The sequence below is a fragment of the Felis catus genome, chromosome B3 (genome assembly GCF_018350175.1).
Source record: "Felis catus isolate Fca126 chromosome B3, F.catus_Fca126_mat1.0, whole genome shotgun sequence".
Lineage (NCBI taxonomy): Eukaryota > Metazoa > Chordata > Mammalia > Carnivora > Felidae > Felis > Felis catus.
The window spans coordinates 99,423,941-99,447,981 of record NC_058373.1 but is presented as its reverse complement, the minus strand read 5'-3'; the positions used below and the strand labels follow the sequence as shown (position 1 = coordinate 99,447,981).

At 40.4% G+C, this 24,041-nt stretch overlaps 2 protein-coding genes across 2 annotated transcripts in view; one reads left to right on the top strand and one right to left on the bottom strand.

The window, feature by feature from the left end:
* Positions 1 to 5,278, top strand: part of NID2 (nidogen 2) — a 67,934-nt gene extending 62,656 nt beyond the window's left edge. The window contains exons 16-21 of the mRNA XM_023255688.2: positions 307 to 436; positions 912 to 1,083; positions 1,602 to 1,759; positions 3,228 to 3,351; positions 4,212 to 4,324; positions 4,615 to 5,278. Of these exons, the coding sequence (XP_023111456.2) occupies positions 307 to 436; positions 912 to 1,083; positions 1,602 to 1,759; positions 3,228 to 3,351; positions 4,212 to 4,324; positions 4,615 to 4,625 (708 nt within the window). The 3' untranslated portion in view covers positions 4,626 to 5,278. The remainder of the gene's footprint in view (positions 1 to 306; positions 437 to 911; positions 1,084 to 1,601; positions 1,760 to 3,227; positions 3,352 to 4,211; positions 4,325 to 4,614) is intronic.
* Positions 5,279 to 5,389: 111 nt separating this feature from the next.
* Positions 5,390 to 22,860, bottom strand: RTRAF (RNA transcription, translation and transport factor). The gene is made up of 8 exons (XM_003987637.4): positions 22,687 to 22,860; positions 20,800 to 20,924; positions 18,730 to 18,829; positions 11,787 to 11,873; positions 10,821 to 10,909; positions 8,133 to 8,201; positions 5,837 to 5,885; positions 5,390 to 5,717 (listed from the first exon to the last, which is right to left on the bottom strand). The coding sequence occupies exons 1-8, from the start codon at positions 22,745 to 22,747 to the stop codon at positions 5,563 to 5,565; spliced, it is 735 nt and encodes a 244-aa protein (XP_003987686.2). The 5' UTR covers positions 22,748 to 22,860; the 3' UTR covers positions 5,390 to 5,562.
* Between the last annotated feature and the right edge of the window lie 1,181 nt (positions 22,861 to 24,041).

Here is a 24,041-nt window from a genome sequence, read left to right as displayed (position 1 = left end):
CTTTACAAGAACTTTTGGTAGAATTTTTATAGCAGCACTATAAAGTAGGTACTAGTATCTTCATTTTGCAAATGAAGAAACCCAGGCATAGAGAGGTTAAATACCAAAGTCATAGCTAGTCAGTGGCCAAACCTGGCTGGGACCCCAGAAGTCAGCCTCTAAGCCACCTGTGTAATCCTGCTGCATAGCTGCCCTTAGGACTACTGTGAGTCGTTCACTACAGCCATGTGTGCAGCAGCTGAGCACAAGCTCTGGGGAAATGCATGGAGTCCTAACTCTTCCAATTTCATGTTTTGGTCCACAAAGGGCTCCATAGTCGTGGGAATTGACTATGACTGCCGCGAGAGGATGGTGTACTGGACAGATGTTGCTGGCCGGGCAATCAGCCGTGCCAGTCTGGAGCCAGGAGCAGAGCCTGAGACGATCATCAGCTCAGGTCAGCAGCTTCATCTGGAAGATGCTTTGTATTTCATTTGAGTCTTCTACGTTCACCAGGGGAGGTTAAGCGCCATTCAAGCCACTTCATCAAGCACTGCGATACCAGCCCCTCTGTAAACACACACTTATACGTAAGAAAGGAGGTAATTCTTACTGTGAGCCTGTTGAGAAATTGGAACTCTCAACAGAAATGGCTCACAGTGAGAACTCAGGGTGTGGCCACAGTTGATGCTGCCTGGCCCCAGCACTGTGCATGCCCGGTACCATCAGGCTGGTGGGTATGTAGTCTAGAAGGAAAACTAGAGGTGGCAGGACAAGTAACAAAGGATCTGTTCCTCAGTTAACCTGGTTCTTGAGGCCGAGAGCCTCTCGACTCTTTTTGTTTTTTAAACTGTTCAAACATAGCAGATCTCTCTGCTTCGGGTTCCCTTTTCATGCCTGCAAATACTCCAGTCCTGCTCTTCTACTTCCAGGTCTGATAAGCCCTGAAGGACTTGCCATTGACCACTTCCGTAGAACAATGTATTGGACGGACAGCGGCTTGGACAAGATAGAGAGGGCCAGGCTGGACGGCTCTGAGCGGAAGGCCCTCTTCCACACGGACCTGGTGAATCCTCGAGCCATTGCTGTGGATCCAATCCGAGGGTCAGCTGGGCTTCCCTATTCTCCTGCTTCCTGTGGATCCTAATTTGGAGCCCTTGGATTTTAAATGCAGTGTGGGGAGGGTCAGAACAAGAGTGCAAAAGCTCCAAAGCATGGACTTAAAAACAGTATTTATATAGGATCTACTAGGCGTCAGACGCTGTTCTAGACAAAGGGGACAAGGTCTGCTCTTTCGTGGAGCTCACATTCTGGGAGGAAGTAAGGTAGTAAACTAATGAATAAACTAGAAAATCATTAAGACGACAGTGCAATACAGAGAGAATTCAGAGTATGTGAGAGGCACTGGAGGGCCACCCGAGATCACTGACCAGGCAAGGCTGTCTAACACTTGAACTGGATGGGTGGGTCTCCTTCAGCAACACATTAGGAAACTCTAGTGCTGAAGCAACAGGGTTAAGTTCCTTAAATGGTGAGAGTAACCAAAACTCAGACACTGGTGTTTTATTTCTCTGGCCTCATTTTCGCTATTGCAAAAAATCTTTATTTAATTTATCCCACAGCAACTTGTACTGGACAGACTGGAATCGTGAGGCTCCCAAAATTGAAACGTCTTCTTTAGAAGGAGAAAACAGAAGAATTCTGGTGAATAAAGACATTGGACTACCTAACGGTTTAACCTTTGACCCCTTCTCCAAACTGCTCTGCTGGGCAGACGCAGGTATTACTGATGGCATGTACACACAGCACACTTCAGCACCATGGGTGCCAGCACTTAACCGCAGCTTTTACAACAAAACCAAATCCCAGTATGTAGAGCTTTTGGCTTCAATTTTCAACAGTACAGCCAGCACAGAATCTACTCCTTTGGTTGGTGTCTAAACTGTTAAAGAACACTTTTAGTCGATACTTCTAATCCTTCTTGGGGTTTTGGGTGGGAGGGGTTGTCTGTGACTTAGGCAATGATCTGAGGGCTGGAACTATGTCCCAATTCATTTTTGTGCTACTAGCCCTTCCCCACACAAGCACTTGGTATACTTTTTTTTTTTAATGTTTATTTTTGAGAGACAGCGACAGTGCAAGCGGGGGAGGGGCAGAGAGAGACAGAATCTGAAGAGGCTCCAGGCTCTGAGCTATCAGCACAGAACCCAACACAGGACTCGAACTCCTGAACTGTGAGATCATGTTCTGAGCCGAAATCGCATGCTTAACCGACTCAGCCACCCAGGTGGCCTGTCCTGGTATACTTTTTAAAGTAAAGAGAAACTTTATCCTCTGTTGGAACTGGCAATCTTAGATAAATGAACAAGAGGCTTTTTTTGTTTGTTTGCCAGTATCAGAACACTTTACAGTATGCTATTACGTGGAAGACATTTTTTGGAAAGTGATGTGGCAGGACGGCCCTTGGTAGTAAGTTAAGGTTGCCAATACCCAAGTTCTTTCTGTTGTGTGATCTCCTTATTAGAAAAATAGAAAAGATGCTATAGGTCTTCTTCTATACTAAAAAGAATATGAAAATGTCCATTCTTAAAGAATTTCTAATTTAATAAAAGGAACTAAAATGCAGATGGACCAATATTATAACCTGGTTGGCCCAAAACAAGTTATTTTTTTTAAGTTATATTTTTAAAAACTACCTGAAATTTAAATCCATGTTTCGTAAGACGCATGAAACTTGGAAACTCTTGACTTGTTTAGGTACTATAAAATTTTCAAGAGTGCTTCCTTTACACTGAAAAATATAAGCCATGTCGCCATTTTAGTTACTTTTAATTCCTATCTAAAAGATAAGTCTTTAAAATCCTTCAATATTTCTTAAGGGCCTTATGCATTGCTTACAAAGGGCAAGTGTTTATCTGATGTTTTATGACAATTTATGAGGTGACACTTTAATTAGAACAAAGTTTATCTCTAATGTCCTACTTAGGGAGAAAAAAATGCAGTCCTCTCTTCCAAGAAGGGATCAAGAGTCTAAATTCTAAGAAACGAGAATGCTATTAAACTGAAGACTGGTAACAGAACAGGAAAATTGTAGTTTCTAATTTGCATCACTGCACTGGGAAGAAAATACCCTATTTCCTCGTCTACCTTTGTTTCCTTTCAGAAGGGCTCCACCTGCCACAATTATTTTTGGCAAATGACTTTTCTCCTGGTATGGAATGATTTCATTTTCTCTGATGTTTTAAAAGGAACCAAGAAACTGGAGTGTACACTACCTGATGGGACTGGACGGCGGGTTATTCAGAACCACCTCAACTACCCCTTCAGTATTGTCAGCTTTGCAGATCACTTCTACCACACAGACTGGAGGAGGTGAGCCGACGCACACTGGACGTGCCTCACGAGGCTGGGGTTCCGGAAGACGCGCCACCCATTTTACCTAATGTCACTAAGTGTCTTTAGTAAACTATGCCCTCTGCCGAAGTTTCCATTATCTCTGTTAGTAGGTAACATCATTCAAGTGCTAATGCTTTTTAAGTCCTACTTAATGGCACTGCTCACACGTAGCTTAAAAGTGGCACAGCTTACACTGAACTATCCAAAAAGGAAGTACATGAATCCAAAACACTACCCCCTTAAGTGGTGCCATGTGATTTAAATTGATTTTTTTAAAAAATGGTATTATGGATATATTGTCCACCTGGGAGAAGGAAGAGTAGTGTAATTTACACTAGTGCCCCAAGGAGGAACTGGGGAACATTAAAAATACATATGGATGTCTAAGCCCTTCTACCCCATTCCTTGCAATCTTGATTTAATCGGTCTGGCGTGAGGCCTAGGCATCAGTATTTTAATAGATTTTCAAGTGATTCGTTGAACAAGGGTTGAGAACCATTGACTTGGACCAGTGGTTCTGAAAAGTTTTGTATGGCATCAGAAACATTCCAAGGGATTGTTAAAACCTGTTGCTGGGTCCCAGCCCATAATTCCTGATGACTCAGTAGGTTGGAGTTGAGGCCATTTGTATTTCTAACAAGTTTCCAGATGATGGTGGTCTGGGGACTACTTTGAGAACCACTCACCTAGAAAATCTTCAAATCTAAATGAGTCAAAACTCACTTGGTTAAATTAAAAAAATACATATTCTAGAAGGCTAGCAGAGATTTGCTATTGAAACTGAGTTTCTATCCAACCTTAAATCCCATGAATTTACTCTTCCTTTCTGTTACCAGGGATGGTGTTATATCAGTAAATAGAGATAGTGGCCAGTTTACTGATGAGTATCTCCCGGAGCAGCGATCTCATCTCTACGGGATAACTGCCGTCTACCCCTACTGCCCAACAGGTAAACAAAATGTGCAGGGTGCTCCTTTGGATCAGCAGGGTAGAGAAGGCTATAACTGGTAACTGATGATCCTTGGCCCAGATGGCAGCTGCTGCCACTAACATCACCACCAGGGAGAGCCACTTTGAATAGAAAAGTTAATGGCCCATACACAGGGGTGATCAATCTTGACTACACTAGCTTAACTATACACAAAAAAGGCCAGCCTATAAGGATATTTCCCCTTTAAAATGTTGTTGCAACTGGGTTATAAAATATTCACCCACTGTCTCTTCCACCTCCCCTCACAGGAAGAAAGTAAATATGGCATCACAAAGGATTTGGAGTTTACAATCAGAATCTGGACCCTAAAGAGCATTTACTACAAACACAGGCAAAGAAAGTGAAAAAGGAATTGGACCTAGAAGATGAACATTTTCAGTACAAAAAGACTAAGTATATCTTGTGAAAATTTTATACCTCAATCTTTACTACTGTATTTTGAATAACAAAAGTTACAAGTTTTTAAAAAAGTAATAGAATTTTAATTGCTTATTAAAGCAATTTTTAATAAGCATTTCCGTCATATTTAAAGGGTCAAACTCACTAGAATACATTAAGACCCTAAATCTAATTTTTGCTAAGGATTCTTTCTGACCAAGAAATTAAAGCTTGGGTTGTCAGTACAAAGACACAACCCTAAAGACCACAAGCCTTGACCTAGAGAAGGCTATGTGGAACTGGTAGGGAAGTTTCCCAGTAAAAGTTCTAAGATTTTTTTTTTTTTTTTTACCTCTGCATCACTGCATTTCTATTTATATTAAAAGGTGCTAGAATGTTTCAATTTGTATCTTCTGATCCTATAAGTCCCTCTATAGTTACCCACAGAAGTTACTACATTTATAAATACCAAAGATGTAACAATTCTCAAATTTTCTAGATTACTCCAATAAAATATTTTAAGTTTTCCCATGATTTTGAGCATCTGTATTGTCTCTGTAACAGTGCTGGGGGCTGGCATGTACCTCACCCACAAAAGAGGATGATTAATTATATAGATACACAAACATAACAGTCAAAAAAAAATCCACTTTCCTGAACTTTATTAAAGAAAAAGCAATGATGGTAAATCTCAAGAACAGAGTCAATTTTCTAGGATTCTTCTCTTGAAAATGTGACATTTGATTTCCAAACACATGCCAGAGTGTACATGGTTCCCAACTGTACTAAGTACGTGAGAAGCTGACATCCTAAAACGTTCATCTTCCAACTTTCCCCAGTCTGTGGTCTGTCTTTGGATCAGCAATAATTGCCTGAACAGCTACTATGGCTTCATTAATTTTTGTCTGTAGCTCTCTGAGCTCTTCTATATGCAGCAATCGCAGAATTTGAGCAGCTTCATTAAGAACTGCATCTATTTTATAAGAAACACTGCATTAATCCGTATTCAAGACCATTTACTTGCCCATTTCTTCCCCAAATAATCACCTGGTCTCTAAAAATAAGAATTTGGATTAAAACAAAATCACTTACCTCCTGTGTCAAAACCAAGAATGTGTTTGTCTAAAGCAACAGGTAAGCCCTTAAAGACAAAATAAAATTTTATAGTTAAAAATCATGTTCTTTTCTCATCTGTAACTGAAAATCTGCTAGCTATTCTATTAACCCTTTCAGCTGCAGTGGTGGGGGGCTGAGTGTTTTCTCTGTAGATTTGCCTTTTGATGAAATAATGGCCTCTACATGTAGTGGGAAGCTAGTTCTACCAACCATTCTCTCCTCTAAGACTAGGCATATAAAACACTAGCTCCTTTCACAGCTGTTCTGTCACTGATGCTGTGGAAGGACAGCTGAGCAGGGCTGCTGTTGTCCTATTTTAGCTACAATAAGCAGCACAGTAAATAGGTTTACTTTTAATATTTCTGAACACATTAATTTGTTTTTATACAAAATCTAAAATCTATATTAACTTTTTTCCAGCTAGTGTGATGTTTACCACATTACCTTTATAGAATTTAACTTTCAATAATAGTTCATTTGGAAGTTATTCTGAAGTCCAGGAAAACAAATGAACTTTAAACCATTTAGTTAACTGGTCAGTACCTACATACACATATGCCAAACATGGGGACTATAATGCCAACCTCCATGGAGTTCAGAGTAGCAACAAGGACAGACAGTCCAGACTTTCTGATTATACTATATAAAATCTATACTTTCAATGTTACAAATGCTAGGATGTCACTACTCAATTCTTACCTAATCTATTAAAGCAAATCTATCTAGGCTCCAAATACTTTAAAATAGCTAAATACATTATACAGGTGAAGAAATGGATATGTAAATTTAGCAAGCAAAGCAAGAAAGTAGAATTACATCGAGTGGTTTTCTAGGCCAGTCTTATTTTCGTTTTCTCTGCCAACAGACCACCAAGGAACAGCTAAACCCCTCAAGATGACCATATGCCCCAAATGCTAGTTATGGTTTATAAACAAGACTACTCACTATAAGAACCTCTCCACTGTATGTATACCTATAGCATGAGACCTTCTGAGAGGACACTAAAGATTTGGAGCAATGAAAATAAAATTGTACTTTGCAAAAAAGAGTAAAAAGAGTTGACTATGCCCTCATTTGCACCGCCTCCAAACAGAAGACATAGTTTTGCTGAACGAATGAATGAATGATTTTATTATGGCGGAACAATTTACTGTCTGTTCTACAGCGTGGGTGAAATAAGCTGATCTTTAATCCAATTTCCAGTGGCCCAATTCATACATAATTAATAAGCAATAAAGAGCCTTTAAAACAAACAGTGTCTTTCAGAGAGAACTACACTGCCCTGGCATTAATAACCTTTCAACACTGCTGGGCCTTACTAAAGATGGGATCAGAGGACAAAAGACACTGGGGGATTAGGGGAGACAAAAAAAGGACAAGAATCTAGAATGTTTATTGTGCCCAAGGCATTCACTGCAGTATCTGTTCATAGCAAGAGGCATTATCAGACACCTGCTACTGCTAACCCTGAGGACATTCTCTGCACTGTCCCATAGTCAATGAGACTAGGGATTTTGGATTTCTAGTACAATTTATCTAAAATATCTCAGAATTAAGGGAAAAGTTGTCACGGTGTATAGTTTTCAGCCTACAAAGCAGGACTGAAAGAGGACAGCTGCAGGCACCTGAACCTTGAAACTTACACTCTAATACAGCCTCCACACCCCTATGCCAGAATTCTCCTGGGCTGGCCAATGAGCTCATGCAGGCCTTCACACACAGACCTTTGTCCCCATCAACCGTTAAGAGCACTGGCTCTTGAATCAGACTATTTGAGCTCAACCGCTTACCAACTAGGTGGTCTTAGGTAAGTTACTTTCTCCTAAGTGATGCCAGGAAACATGAATAAAATGAGAAAAGATGTCTCTGAAGAAACAAAAGAGCAAGGACAGGATTTACGTCAAAGAAGAAAATTAGTAACAAAGACAAGGTGTGTCCTGTTTTCCAGCAATTCGTCAAAATAACCTGGTAAATTTTACAAGGTAAATTCTTTTAAATAACTGGGCATGTGCAGTGGTTTGTACTGGTGGACTGTGGATATGCTATTGGTAGCTGCTTTAAGGTATGAAGTGAGGTAAATTTATTTTTCACTCAAAAATAGCTATAATTTCCTTAAGAAGCAAATTCAATCCCACTGAAATAACCTATCCTTTCTCTGGACAGTTCAACCATAGTTTATCTTAAGCAGATACAAAGTGTAAACTCCTGACAACACTAGAAGAAGCTTTCATTAGTGATCAATTTAGAATTTATTAAAAAAAATAGTACGTACCTCTCTTGTTTGATTTGCTTTAGCAACTGCATCCTGAGTCAGGCGCTCCTGAACCAAAATGCGAATTGCCTAAGAAACCGAAAAATATTTTTTACTTTTTATTGGCTGTTCATCTCTTCTTCTGACTCTAGAGAATAAGGACACCTAGAGACTAATCAAGTTAGAATTAAAATTCCCTAATAAATTAAACAAAAACAAACTGCTATTAGAATGAACATTTTCACTTTTAATACTTTATAATGTGGAAAGATGCTCACAAAAATTAAATTTTTTTGAATAGGTAATTCATGCGTGTGAAAAATAAATTTTTAAAAAGGATACATGTTAAAAAAAAGGGAGGGGGGTTCTCCTTCCTACCCAAGCCTTAGCCATCCCTCCAGAAGACAATCAACGGAACGAACCAGACTGCTGTATATCCTTAAAAAGACTATTATAAGCATGCTCAAGCATAAATGCACGCGCACACACACACACTCTTGACAAAAAGAGTGGCATATCATACCTACTGTCCTTGATTTTTTTTAAATTATACTAAAACATTTTCAGATCTCTCATTCAAGGACTGGTTTTTTCCATCACCAAGGCATTTTATTATGGCAGACATAAGTGCATGCATGCCCTACACGTGTTTAAAAAATAAGTTTTAAGTGGAATTCTAGTAGATGCCAATTGTGACTTAAATGCAAAAACTGAAAAATTATTAATAATATAACAAGCCAAACACTACATTTAGAAAGAATCATTAAATCAATCTTCAATAATCAGTCCAGCTGCCAGTCAATATAGTGATTCTCACACTTGGCAAACCTATGAAGATGTCTGCAATAGTGTCATGGATTATTTGAATGCTTCCAAACTTCCAAGACAAATAGGCAGCTTAGAATTTAAAAAGCTTTTGATTATAGCTGATTCATACTTTTTCCTTTGGGTTTTTAAAGTCTAATAAAAGCACCCCAAATATGCTAGTCTATTTGTCTTCTCATTCAGTTTATGACTAAAGGTGACATGACCACTGCAGAACTGTTCCAAAGCAATTTACATAATTGTCCAAGTAAGGAATAAAGAGCTAAATTTCAATAAAAACAACTTTTTGCCTTTTAGAGTTTTTATTTATGTATTCATTTAAGTAATCTCTACACCCAACATGGGGCTTGAACTCATGACCCCAAGATCAGGAGTTGCATGCTCTGGGTGACTGGGTGGCTCAGTTGGCTAAGCATCTAACTCTTGACCTCAACTCAAGTCATGATCTCAGTGGTTCGTGAGATCAACCCCCACATCAGGTTCTGCACTGACAATGCAGTGCCTGCTTGAGATTTTCTCTCTCTCTCCCCCTCCCCTGCTCGCACATGCTCTCTCCTCTCAAAATAAATACACATTAAAGAAAAAAGAGTCACATGCTCCTCATGACCAAGTGCGCCAGCCAGGTGCCCCAACGTTTTATCTCTTGGCAACCAATCTGAGTTGAGAAAATCTGAGTTAACGTTTAGATTCAGTAAAGAGAATTATAATAATGTAGAAATAGTTTTTCTCTTGTTGGAAGTGTCATTTAATACATACAGTTTTAAAAAGAATAAATTATGGCTTAATCTCTTATGGATACAACAGAATTTAATTATTCAATTTACTGCAAAGTAGAATAAGGTAATTTATATGTATTAGGTATAGTCAAAAGCTCTTTAATTTCTCATAAGATCAGTAATAATTTCTAAAATAATTTCTAAGTCTGGAATCTGAAGTATCTTAAATACCACTCCCTTCCTCCCACCCCACCCCACTGTACTATCACAATTATGGGACCTAACTCTGGTGAAGTATATCTTTCCTCTTAGAAATAAGAGACCTCTTTTCAGATCACTGGGTTCCCTAACATGCAGGTATGAACTAAGTAGCCTACCTAGGATGGGGCACTGGGAAAAATAAAAACATTCATTCCTCAAAGAGATTCTGGGGCATATGTTTTTGGCCAAATCCACCATTACCAATTTGGCATTTTCCGTTATCTTAGTTGAGTACAGATCACAAATCTTTAAAAGGAATGATTAAGTAGAATTGGAAGATACAGGAAAAAGAATGGACCGCAAGGTCAGACCACAAGTGCCCAGATAAAATTCCTGGCTCTATCAATTTTTGTGTCATCTGGACATTATCTATTCTTTTGGTCTCAATTTCTTCATATACATATTAAAATTAAAGGATATCGGCATCTATCTCCAGGACGGTTGGGAGGACTGAATGAGATCTCTTTGCCAAGGATTTAGCACAGTGGCAGGCACAAAGTAAACACTCTTTGATGTTAGCTGCTATTAGATAACCTAAAACAGATGAAATCTGCTTTAAGTCCCAAGTTCCTGTTATTTAACCATATATTTAAATAAAAGTTAATTTTTAGAAAATGAAATTTTTTTTTCTACATATAAGGTTTCTGTCAAGTATTAAGAATATGTGGGGCACCTGGGTAGCTCAGTGGGTTGGGCGTCCAACTTCAGCTCAGGTCATGATCTCATGGCTCATGGGTTTGAGCCCTGCATCTGGCTTTGTGCTGATAGCTCAGACCCTGGAGCCTGCTTCAGATTCTGTGTCTCCCTCTCTCTCTGCCCCTCCCCTGCTCATGCTCTGTCTCTCTCTTCTCAAAAATAAGTAAACATTAAGAAAATTTTTTTAAAGAATCAAGAATATGAAACTGACCTTAAGCATAACCAGGTAATCATCATGACGCTGAATCTGAAGAAGGTTAGCCAAAGCCATTACACCAGCCTTAAAATCTGGATTATTTACTGTAAAAGATAAAAAATGGAAACTTACAGCTCTATAAGCATGTTATTATAGATCTATGTGTAAGTATATAAACCTGTAAAAAACATTTTTAATTTTCCAATAACAAAAAGCCTCTTAGTTTTTAAAACTGCTGTTGATAAGAGCAGTGTAGGGACATCAACAATTAGGCTAACTGATGAGCTCAATGGGTTCTCTATTAATCAGCCACACTGAACAATCCAATAAATGACTAAATTAACTCCCGTTAGGTTTGTCCTATAACATTTCCCAAAAGGCACACTTACTGTAGCAATTTTAAGAAACATTTCTTCCCAAAGCTATCAATTTTAAACTCAACTCCTTCAATTGATAATTTTCCCAAAACCTCTTCTCCAAGCAGCAGCTCTAGAGTCTGTCTAACCAGCTTATTAATTCATAAGAGTAGCTTGTGAATCATAGGTCACAATGAACCTGTCATGAATGAATACTTAAATTATTATAATGTAACTGGAATCTTCATACTTTTAAAAAGAAAATTTCTTAAAGGCACTCGGAATTTCAAATAATGAAAAATTTTAGTACTTGTCTCATGTCATTAGATTAGAAAAAATATTTTATGCATCCAGGAAGGCAAACAATCACCACCATGATTAAATACAAATCAAAACCTTCAAATTACTATGAACACATCAAAGAACAGCATTCTAACATTCAGCTATTCAACTGTAAGAGGAGGGAGAAAACACATTGTAAATGACAATAAAAAACATCATAGAAAATAAAGCATTCTTACTTTACTAAAACCAAGTAAATCCACACTTCTTCATTCTAGGAAGTAAAAAAACATTTATGGGACCAAAAATGCTGATGATCACTTTTATGCACTTATACACTTACCATCCAAATTGATCAATGGCTCTGCATTTTTAGCTGCATTGTCAGCATTTTTTGTATTATCAGGTACCACGTCCTTGTATTTTTCAGCTGTAAACATAGGCAAAAATAGAATTTGTAGAACTGTTTTACTTAAGGTAAAACAAACACTGCTTACTGAATTTAAGCCAAACTGATTTATAAACATAACTCATCCAATCAAAATTATTTTTTTGCTATAAACTATCCATCAGAAGACAATGTGATGATAGCTTTCCGATTAAGCTAAAATGATTACTGGAATATCTATACAAATATCTTTTCATTAACATTTCCAAAAGTAACACAATTCACACACCATCTAAATCTAAGGAGAGAAAGTGCTTTTACAGCTTGCTGAGAAACTTAACAGGGGTAGAAGAATGGGAGGCGTAAGTATAGGTTACATGATTTAGATACCACCTCACTAAAAATCTCTTCCCTAAGTCTTTTGAATGTCATACGTGGAATTCCAAAACCTTGCTTTCTCAAAAAACCAGCACATCAAGTACACCATCATGTACAAACCTAAACTGATTTAATGGAGATGTGAAATTCAGAATTCCAAAGGCAGGTTTCATTACTCTCACTTGATAAATCATTAACAATACTTAAAAAGAATTTACAAATGTAAGTATTTAATAGTAATTCACTAAATAAGTCCAAAGTGCCATCTTTGGTTACAGTGCTTCTATGATCTGTTAATGAAGCAAGAGGAAAAACAAAAGCATTCAAATCTAAGTCACACAGGAGTTAGCTCAAAAAAGCTCCCACTGGCCAAATCTGGAACGTGTAAACATCACACAATGACAAAAAAAGATTATGACCCACTGAGTAAAATAAGAATCCACATTATCTACACTAATTTATATAAACAAACATAAATTGGAGAAAAAGGAAAGCTCCTTTTTCTTTACCGTAAAAAGCCAACAAATAAATGTAGAACAAATGATGGAATCAGAAACACACTTCTGGCCCTCATCATCAACATAATAAATGACTCAGACAAGAAAAATCAAATGGAGACCAAAGGTAGAGGTGTAGGGGCGCCTGGGTGGCTCAGTGGGTTAAGCGTCTGCACGCTCAGGTCATGATCTCACGGTTTGTGAGTCTGAGCCCAGCAACAGGCTCTGTGCTGACAGCTCAGAACCTGGAGCCTGCTTTGGATTCTGTGTCTCCCCTCCACCCGCCCCTCGCCCATTTGCGCACGCACTCTCAAAAGTAAACAGTAAAAAATTTTTTTAAAAATTAAAAAATAAAGGTAGAAGTGTAGTTTGAGGAGTAAAAGCATACTGACATCATCTCCCCACAAGACACACATTACACAGGGGAAAATATTAACTTTACAGTGGACAAACCTCATCCAAGTGAACAGAACGTGACCAGTACGTGACTAGTACTGAGGCATATCACTAACTTAAAAGAATATATCACTTCTGCGCTATTCTTTTTTTTTAATATTTATTTATTTTTGAGGGGGAGGGGGAGGGGGTGAGGGGGAGGGAGGAGAGGGAGAGGGAGGAGAGGGAGAGGGAGGAGAGGGAGAGGGAGAGGGAGGAGAGGGAGAGGGAGGAGAGGGAGAGGGAGGAGAGGGAGAGGGAGGAGAGGGAGAGGGAGAGGGAGAGGGAGGAGAGGGACAGGGAGAGGGAGAGGGAGAGGGAGAGGGAGGAGAGGGAGAGGGAGAGGGAGAGGGAGGAGAGAGAGAGGGAGAGGGAGAGGGAGGAGAGGGAGAGGGAGAGGGAGGAGAGGGAGAGGGAGAGGGAGGAGAGGGAGAGGGAGAGGGAGGAGAGGGAGAGGGAGAGGGAGGAGAGGGAGAGGGAGAGGGAGGAGAGGGAGAGGGGGGAGAGGGAGAGGGAGAGGGAGGAGAGGGAGAGGGAGGAGAGGGAGAGGGAGGAGAGGGAGAGGGAGGAGAGGGAGAGGGAGAGGGAGAGGGAGGAGGGAGAGGGAGAGGGAGAGGGAGAGGGAGAGGGAGAGGGAGAGGGAGAGGGAGAGGGAGAGGGAGAGGGAGAGGGAGAGGGAGAGGGAGAGGGAGGAGAGGGAGGAGAGGGAGAGGGAGAGGGAGAGGGAGAGGGAGGAGAGGGAGAGGGAGAGGGAGGAGAGGGAGAGGGAGAGGGAGAGGGAGGAGAGGGAGAGGGAGAGGGAGGAGAGGGAGAGGGAGAGGGAGGAGAGGGAGAGGGAGGAGAGGGAGAGGGAGAGGGAGGAGAGGGAGAGGGAGAGGGAGGAGAGGGAGAGGGAGAGGGAGGAGAGGGAGAGGGAGAGGGAGGAGAGGGAGAGGGAGAGGGAGGAGAGGGAGAGGGAGGAGAGGGAGAGGGAGGAGAGGGAGAGGGAGAGGGAGAGGGAGGAGAGGGAGAGGGAGAGGGAGAGGGAGGAGAGGGAGAGGGAGAGGGGGGGAGAGGGAGAGGGGGGGAGAGGGAGAGGGAGGAGAGGGAGAGGGAGGAGAGGGAGAGGGAGGAGAGGGAGGAGAGGGAGAGGGAGGAGAGGGAGAGGGAGGAGAGGGAGAGGGAGAGGGAGGAGAGGGAGAGGGAGGAGAGGGAGAGGGAGGAGAGGGAGAGGGAGAGGGGGGAGAGGGAGAGGGGGGAGAGGGAGAGGGAGAGGGGGGAGAGGGAGAGGGAGAGGGGGGAGAGGGAGAGGGAGAGGGGGGAGAGGGAGAGGGAGAGGGGGGAGAGGGAGAGGGAGAGGGGGGAGAGGGAGAGGGAGAGGGGGGAGAGGGAGAGGGAGAGGGGGGAGAGGGAGAGGGAGAGGGGGGAGAGGGAGAGGGAGAGGGGGGAGAGGGACAGAATCTGAATCAGGCTCTAGGCTCTGAGTTGGCAGCACAGAGCCCGACTCGAGGCTCGAACTCAAAAGCAGTGAGATCATGACCTGAGCCGAAGTTGGATGCTTAACCACTGAGCCACCCAGGCGCCCCTACTTCTGTGCTATTCTTAACAAAAGTACAAATCTTGAATCAACTTATGAAGAAATATCGAACAAACCCAAACTGAGTGACATTCTACAAAAAAATTGTCAGCGTCATGAAGCACAAAAGTGACTGGAGTAAATGTTGCAGATTAGGGGCACCTGGGTGGTTCAGTCAGTTAAGCCTCTGACTCTTGATTTCAACTCAGGTCATGATCTCATAGTTTGTGGGTTGGAGCCCGCCTCGGGCTCTACGCTGTCACCATGCAGAGCCTGCTTGGGATTTTCTCTTTCTCTCTCTCTGCCCCTCCCCCGCTGGCAACATGTACGTGCAATCAAAATAAATAAATAAACTTAAAAAAGTTCCAGAGTATAGGAGGCTAAACAGAATAGCTGAATGCAACATATGGTCCAGGATTTTTTTTTTTTTTGCTATAAAGAACACTACTGAGACAACTGGAAAAATATAACAACTGTATGTAACAGTACTGAATCAAAGTTAATTTCCTGATTTTGATAACTATACTGTAATTATTGAAGGCAGTCTTTTTTAGCAAATGTGCGTTAAAGTAACGTAAGGGGAAAAGAATCATTTACAACTTATCAAATGGCTTAGAAAAAAATTACATATATGTATTTGGGTAGGTAGAAAAGGATAAGGCAAATGAAGTAAAATGCTAACATTTTTTACATATGGATATGGGAAAATCCTTTGTACTATTTTGCAACTTCTGTAAATCTGAAATTATGTCAAAGAAGTCAAGAAGAATGCAACATATTAACGTAAAACAAAAGAACAACAGCACCCCCTACTGATAAGGGACAGTATTACTACTTTAACACTTTTCCAAAAATGGTCTGCACTTCTGAATTTTAAAATTAAACAAACACTTGTTTTCTAGTTTAGACTTTTAATACACTTGATAAGTGTACTTAAAAGTTACAGTCAACTGTAGGACATTCACATGGCATCTACTGTTCTTGGGACCTACGTAACCTAAGTTGCAGTATTCTAAAAATGGGACAAATGAAATAAATAAGGGTAAAACAAATAAACAGATGTGACTACAATTTTACTTGGCAACAGCTGAGAAACACCTTGGAAAAGCTGGAGAAAATTTTGTCACAGATTAAGAGTTACTGTCAACCCAGAGCAGAACAGTTAAAGACTTTGCTAAAGACCCTAAAAATCAACTAATGCTACCAAGGCTTATGATTACATAAAGGGAGAGAATCACAAGTATTTTCTTCCTTTTTTTTTTTTTTTTTTTAAGTTTATTTATTTATTTTTTTTAGTAATCTCTACACCCAACGTGGGCTCAAACTCATGACCCTGAGATCAAGAGTCACACACTCTTCCTACTGAGCCAGCCAGGTGCCCCACAAGTATTTTCTTTCTAAACTAAAATTGAAAGTAAAGACTCTTAGAGATTTCCTTAAGACTTCTGCCATAAGGCTTTTGAAATGTAAGTCTGAGGAAGCAGCAAAAAACAGCTGGTTGATGCTCTGTAGCAGTATACGTAAATACTCGTAATTTGCCAAACATTAAAGTTAATAAGCACATCTACTGTCTCCAAGAAACTATGTCAGATACTGTGGCAGATAAAATCATGACTGTTCCCCTGCCTTCCCACCTCCTCCCCGGCCCCGGCCCCAAGATGTCAATATCCCAATTCCTAAACCTAGGAGTATGTTGGGTTACATGGCAAAAGGAACTTTACAGATGTGTTTCAATTAAGGACCTTGAAATGGGAGAATTATACTGGATTATCCAGGTGGGCTCAATATAATCATAGCATCCTTGTAAGAGGGAGGCAGGATGATCAGAGTCAGAGAAGATGTGGCAATGGAAGAGTCACAGAGAGATTTGAAGATGCTATGCTGCTAAATTTGAAGATAAAGGAGCCAGAATCAAGGAATGCAGGCGGCCTCTGGGAAGTGAAAAAGGCAAAGAAATGAATCTTCCCATAAAGCCTCCAAAAGGAACCAGCCCTGTGGACAAACTGACTTTAGTAAGACAAGATGTTGGACTTCTAGCCTCCAAAACTGTAAGATAATAAATTGTGTCTTAAGTCACTGAATTTGTGGTAATCTGGTACAGCAGCAATAGGACGCTAATAGAGGTACAATGTAGGAAACAAAGCTGAGTATCAGCTTATAATTTAGTGGGGCAAATAAGACATATAAACAAAATGGAAAGGGGCGAATGACATAAAAGGTACACAAAGCATGAAGGTAAACGCTATGAAGGTTGAAGGGTGCCTGGTTAGCTCAGTCAGTTGAGCGTCCTACTTTGGCTCAGGCCATGATGTCAACAGTTCATGGGTTTGAGCCCCGCGACGGGCTCTGTGCTGACAGCTCAGAGCCTGGAGCCTGCTTTGGATTCTGTGTCTCCTTCTCTCTCTGCCCCTCCCCCGCTCACGCTCGCTCTCTCAAAAATAAATAAATGTAAACAAATTAAAAAAAAAAAAGCTATGACAGTTGAGAGAAGGAAATATTCTTGCTAAGGTGGCAGTTGCGCTGGATCTTACAAGGATGAGTAGGATCTGGATGCATAGAGACAGACTGATATGGCATTCTGGTCAAGGAAAAGTGTAAGCAAAGAAATCTAAGGGAGAAAAAACAGATGTGAACAGGAAACAGCACTCTTCTAGTTTGACTGGGATGTCAAGTATGTGAATACTAATTGGATACCAGTTATCAAAGGCCTTGAATACCAGGCCAAGGGAACCTGGAGTTCCTTTTGTAGAAAATGGGAAAGCAATGGTGTTCCTGAATATCTAATAGTAACTGTTCTTTAGAAACAGAGCAAAGCATTCTAAAACACTTATGTTTCCAAAAGGAAGCCTGGTGGGTCATGAGGATGAAGCTAATGGGAGAGGAGTCTGAAAGACACTACAATAATCTCAGCAGAAAGTGACAAGAGCCTGAGTCAGGGTTATAGCAGTGGGAATGGAAAAGAAAAGATCCACTGGACATCAGAAAAGGTGGATGGCGACAGGCTGGAAGGAAAAGGGAGACGACAAAGATCAAAAAGGCAAATGGAAGGGACTGTAAGAGACAGTTGCATAAAAGAGAACAACATAAAATGCAGAGGATGGAGGTAAGGTAACTGGATGCTGCATTTAGATGTTGGTAGCCCTTTCAAAATGAAATGGTCTAATGAGAGGAAACAAATTTACTGGAATTTTTTTTTTTTTTTTTACTACAGGTACTAATATTCAAAAGTTTCCAATAATATAAGTATATATAATAAAACAATATTAACAAAAGTAATAAACATATTACTACAAATTAGGGCTACAGCACCTATTGGCATTAGATATATGTTTCAGTCTCTTGTGAAATTACCAGCTGCAACCAACAGTCTGAAATCCCATCAATTCTAGGATTCTAACAACAATTTAACACAAAAGGCTAAGGTGCAGACTGTGAAAGACAGCAAATTTACCAAAGTAATGTTACTTTGGGAGAAGACAATTACCAGGAGACACCATTCTAAATTCTAAAAGAAAAAATCTAAATACCAATAAAAGGGGCATCTGGGTGATTCAGTTGGTTAAGCTCTGATTCTTGATTTTGGCTCAGGTCATGATCTCATAGTTCATGAGTTCGAGCCCTGCATCAGACTCTGCACTGGCAGCAGGGAGCCTGCCGGGGATTCTCTCTCTCCTCTCTGTGCCCCTCTCCTGCTCTCTCTAAATAAAGAAATCTTTTAAAAAGTACCAATGAAAGACAGTTGCTTTCAATGCTTTATGATAATGAAGAGACTGTAATTTTTTAAAAGAAAACTCTTTCCTAGATAATTTGGGAGTTGCAGGGGTAAGAGCTAGACAAAGAATGGTTTCAAAAAGTAAATTTTTGAAAAGATGATAAAAAGGGAAATGAGGATGCGTAAAACCTACAATGCACCAAAGGTAAAACAATATAAGACAAAGAAACTCAACTGGTAAGTTCCCTACATTTTGACATTCCTTTTGCTCCCACCTTTCCTCTCCCTCTCTGTGAAACACACATTCCCCACAAAACATACCATTATCTCCATATTCAAGTCTAACAGCTAAGCCAAGAAGCCAGTCAATTGCTTCTTGTCGATCTTGAATCTTGAAAGGACAGTTAACATCTCTGAGATACTGTGAAGAAAAAAAATACCTGGTTTCATTATTACTGTAACACAGCAGAATCAAAAAATGGTAGTTGAAAGAGATCTTAGTTTGGATCTCTACAAATATAAACAACGTTTATATTACTAAATTGTTGGTACAATTACTTACCCCAAAGGATGGAAACATGTACACATACTACTTAAAAAAAAAAAAAAAAGTATTTCCATCTTGCTTTTCGCAATTTTTACTTTTGGAGATTCTAGGTAAAGCACCACTGGTCTAAAAACAACTTCCTTATTTTACAGATGAGGAAATATGGCCTAGGTATTAACACCTGCTAGCAGTTACACAACTTAGATCTGGGACTTGAACCTAAACTTTCTGACTCCAGTTCTGAAAACACACAGTTTAAAAACAACAACAACAACAACAACAAAACCCCAAAAACACTTTAAAAAGTGAACACTGTCCTTCAAATGGGTCTCTTAAGAGCTCAACATCTAATTTCAGGAACAATGCTATTTAGCCAAAACTTCTGCAACTCCCTTTTGGAAATCTTTTCAGGGTACTTGACAAATCAGTATTTTTTTGCTAGAACTCATTTTCTAACCCAAAATTTTATCTCCCTGCTTTAAAGAAAACACTTCATTCACATGATTTGGTCATGATGCAAAAAACAAATCCACCTTAAAGTATAAAAAATTACCAGTATTAAAGATATTCAAAACACGTCTCATGATTTAAAAGTAATTCCAAAAGTTCTGAATATGTTTGAAACAATGACTTCATTATTCCAAAGAGACCAACTTGAAAGATAATCTCTGGATAGCAAGTTCCAACACACTTAAGTTATCTTACTTTACTGTCACTTCTAGGTGTTTTCCATTAGAAAAATTTTCATGTTCTTCAAATATCCTTCTGTGAAACTTTGTGTTGTCTTATACACATGAATGTGTCACGAGAGGTGATATATACAAATATAAAATCCTAACAACATACTTCCAAGTCTTAAACCTACCAAAAATTTCAAAAAAATAGTTTTTACGAAAAAAGAAAATAGCAGTAGTAGCAATAATGCTAGGACAGGCAGGGGAAGTAATGAGCATATAGCACTTGCTATGGGCCAGTCACAGGTATATAGCACTCACCAATACGTGCCACTGGTATGGCATTGGCACTACGGTCATCCCTATTTATTGATGACAATATTGAGACACAGAAACCTTAACAAAATTTGCCTGTGGTCATAGAGCTAGTGTGTAACTTACACAATCCCTTAATACACAAAATCTCTGATTCTAAAGAGAAAAGTACCTAATCACTTTGCTGCGGCAAATGAAAAATTTACTTTTCATATTTTTAAAGGAAAATATCTTTTTCTTCAAAGTAATGAAGCTGATGAAAATGTTTAATGTAAGTAACGGTACCAGGAAATGTGATTTTTATTCTAATTTGAAAACAATTCCTTTTTCTACAAAAATGTTACTACGATTAAACTAAGTCAATAGGAACACTATTCTAGCTGCAAAAATAAGATATACACAGACCTTGTCAGGAATGTTTATAATGTACACAACAATGAACATCTACTATGTACATTAAATATAAGCCCAAACAAGACATAATCTTAGTTTGCAAGTAAGTCAATGTCTTAACATAATAAGTGTGTTATTCCTACCTTTTTAGTCTAATGTAAAAATTCTAATTTTGGCCACTTTTACCATTTACAGAATACATGTCACATTAAGAAACCTCACAGTGTTTCCAGACAAAACTATTGCTTTCTAATACTGAAAGTTTGGTAGGGAGAGATAATATAATTTGGTTTCAAAACAAACATGGAAAGAGAAAAGTTAAATCCTTGAAACCCAGCTTTCCTAATACTGATCATTATTATTTTTATTTATTTTAAAAGCACAAAGTAATTTAAGCTCAACTGTCTTCATATAAGTTTTAGAAAAGCTCTCTGTACGTTTATTCACTTTCTAATTCATTACCTTTTCAAAGAACTTGGGCCAGTCACTGCTGTGGATGTTCCTTAAATTACCTCTGTCTTCAATCTTGTAGTGCCTGATTTTCTGGTCTTCAAGCCAAACAATAAAGTTTCTAAATTCTGTTTCATCTGCAACAAAGGTATTTCATAAATCATTAGAAGCATTAGGAAAAAGCACTTCTTTCTCTACAAATAATTTTTTGACTCCAAAATAAGAAGTTAACTGAGCTGCTTAAAGTACAAGTTGGAAGTGCAGGATTTGGATGAACTGATTAAAAAACTGTTCAAGCCCTGGCCTGCATTCATATTCTAGCTGCAGACACTTGGTTGTGTGAACTTGGACTGATCACCTTAAATTTTCTGTGCCTCAGACTGAGTATCAAAATGAGTGTAATAACAGCACTTACATCTCGGGGTTGTTATGAAGATTAAATAAATATGGATAAAAACAGTGTCTGGCACATATTTTTGCTATTTGTTAGTTACTATTCCAGTTCCTTTCAGGGAGGAAAGTGAGGGAGGACTGGGCAAAGTTAAATTTATAGCAAAGTAATAATAAAGTACAAGAAACTAAATGACAAAACAGAAAAACAGAAGATACTGACCACTGTTGTCATTTACTGTCATAAGTGCATACAAGAGGAAGTTCAATACATTTCATTTAATCCTCTCACTTTTTTGCGAAGGTAATATCCCCAATTTACAGATGAGAAAATTGTCTGAAGTTTCTTTTCTTTTTTTTATTTAAAAAAAAAATTTTTTTTAACGTTTATTTATTTTTGAGACAGAGAGAGACAGAGCATGAACGGAGGAGGATCAGAGAGAGGGAGACACAGAATCTGAAACAGGCTCCAGGTTCTGAGCTGTCAGCACAGAGCCCGACGCGGGGCTGGAACTCACGGACCGCGAGATCACGACCTGAGCAGAAGTCGGCCGCTTAACCGACTGAGCCACCCAGGCTCCCCGCCACTGATCTTTTTATTATTATTATTATTAAATAAAGGGAAAGTAAAAACAAAACAAAACAAAACAAAAAAAAAACCAAGATTCTATAAATTTATATGATTCTACAGGAGATTAACAAAATACACGCATACTGCTCAGAAATAATTTTCAATCTCAAACTCAGGCTTCCATTATTAAGTCTTGAGAATTATACAATGGTCTTAGTACCCCTGGGCGGGGGTTATACTCTATGCTTTCAAACTTTTTAGTCGACCACAGGTCAAAAACTCTGGAAGACGTAAGGAGTGGTGGGCAGTAGTTGAGTAACAGTAGGTAGCAGTGTTAATCCTCTCTAAAATTTTAATGCTGTGAAATCCCAGATACCTTTCCGTTTTACAATCCAACCCCCCTGATCATCTGCTATTAACTTTTTTGCACAAATCCACAAGCTTGTTACGTGTTTACCGTAACTCTGTCAGTCCTGCACTTCACTGTGCACTCTCTCGGATCTCAAACTGCTGGGTGGGCTCCGACCGTTCCCCACCCTCACCCTTGAGTTCCCAGCGGGCAATGAACTAGTCTTCAACTTACCACCTAACACAGATTTCAGCACTCTGCTTACGGTATCGCCCAGTCACCCGGAGAACCATGGAGTTGAAGAGCTAAGTTAGAAAGCGAATACTCCCTAGCGTGCTGAGGGTGTGGGTGGGAGGTGGTGGTTGGAGTTTAGCAAGTGCACAAAGTGGCAATGCCCAGGCAGGAATGGGTGAGGGGGCTCCCAAGCCAAGCACAGGCGGCGGAAAACAGAGGTGCTTGGCGGCCCGGAAAAGAGGGGCCAGAGGACCCCGGGGGGAAACAAGGCCGCGGAGGGTCCGGGTGCGGGAACTGAGGGAGCGGCAGCCGGCGGGGTCACAGACGCGCGGTCGGCCTCGGGACGCCGCCTCACCTTTGCAGTTGAAACCAGCCGGGTTGTGGTAGTCGAGGGCCGTCAGCTTGTGTCGGAACATGGTCCCCGCGTCTCGCTCTGGTCCCCCGGGCTTCGGCCGGGAGAGGAGAGGCGAGGAGGACCAGGCGGCACAGGCACCGGCGACGCGGCGAGAGGGCGGGAAGGCGCCGGGACGCTCCGAAATGACGGCTGCCCTCACCAATCAGAGCTTAGGAACGGCGGAGCCGGGGAATGCCCACCAATCGCGGCTCCGACTGGGTAGGCGGGGCCACGTCGGGGCACGTCGGCGCTCAAATAAACTTTATTGTCAGCTTCCTGGTTGTACAATAGGCAGAAAGCTTCTGAGTAGCCACTTAGTTCTCACTTGTTTTCCAAGCCAGTTTCCTCTGGTTTTTCTCTCTTTCTTGATACAGCAGGCAGATAATAGTAAGTGTAGAATTTCTACTGTGGCCTCTCCTCTCATTGGGCCATAGAATTACTTTCAGTGCATTCATTCATTCATTATTATATACCTCCCATGTATTAGGTGCTCTCTTACACTGCTAATTCAAAGATTTAGCAAGGTCCCTTTCAGACCCACAAGTAAACGTACAACGGTAACACTGTGTGACGGTTCCAGACATCGTCACCACCAGCTACGGAATCTCTGAAGCCAGAAACTGGGAGTCATCCTTTACTACCTTTCACCCTCAGTCACAGCATCCAGCAGGCCATCCATTCCTGCTGTTCTCTCACTGTCTCCAATCCCTCACCTCCTCCCAACCCCACTAATGCTACCTCAAATCAGGCTTTCATCATTTTTGCTTACTCTAATGGTAAGATTTCTTAGGGTCAGTCTTGCCCTCTCCAATCCATCCACACCCCACTCCCTACAGCAACCATAGTGATTTTCAAAAACAAAAGCCCGTTGATAATTTTTTAATGCATCTTTTAGTGATTCTCTGTTGCCTTTGGAAATAATCAAAACTTCTTGTCTTTAAGACTGGTCCAGTCTCTATCTGCTTTCAGACACTGGGGAGACAGCAGTGAGCAAGACAGACCAGGCCCCCACTTTCATAAAGTTTAAAAGGCTAATGAGGGAAGACAAACAATAAACAGATAAGCAAGTAGGAACTGTGGCAGTCATTTGTCAGGAGGCAAATGAACAGAAGCAAGGCGTGAGCAGTAGCATGATCTGGAGGGTCTAGAACTTCTAGGGTCTGGAGGGTAGGAGAGAATGACAGCTGATATGACAGTGGAAAGAGGTGGGGGCCTGATCACGAAAGGCCTTTCATGCCATGCAAAGAGGACCTGTTGAAGTTCTTGGGGGGTAAGCCAACTATACATGTTTCATTTCATTTCAACATATTATTATT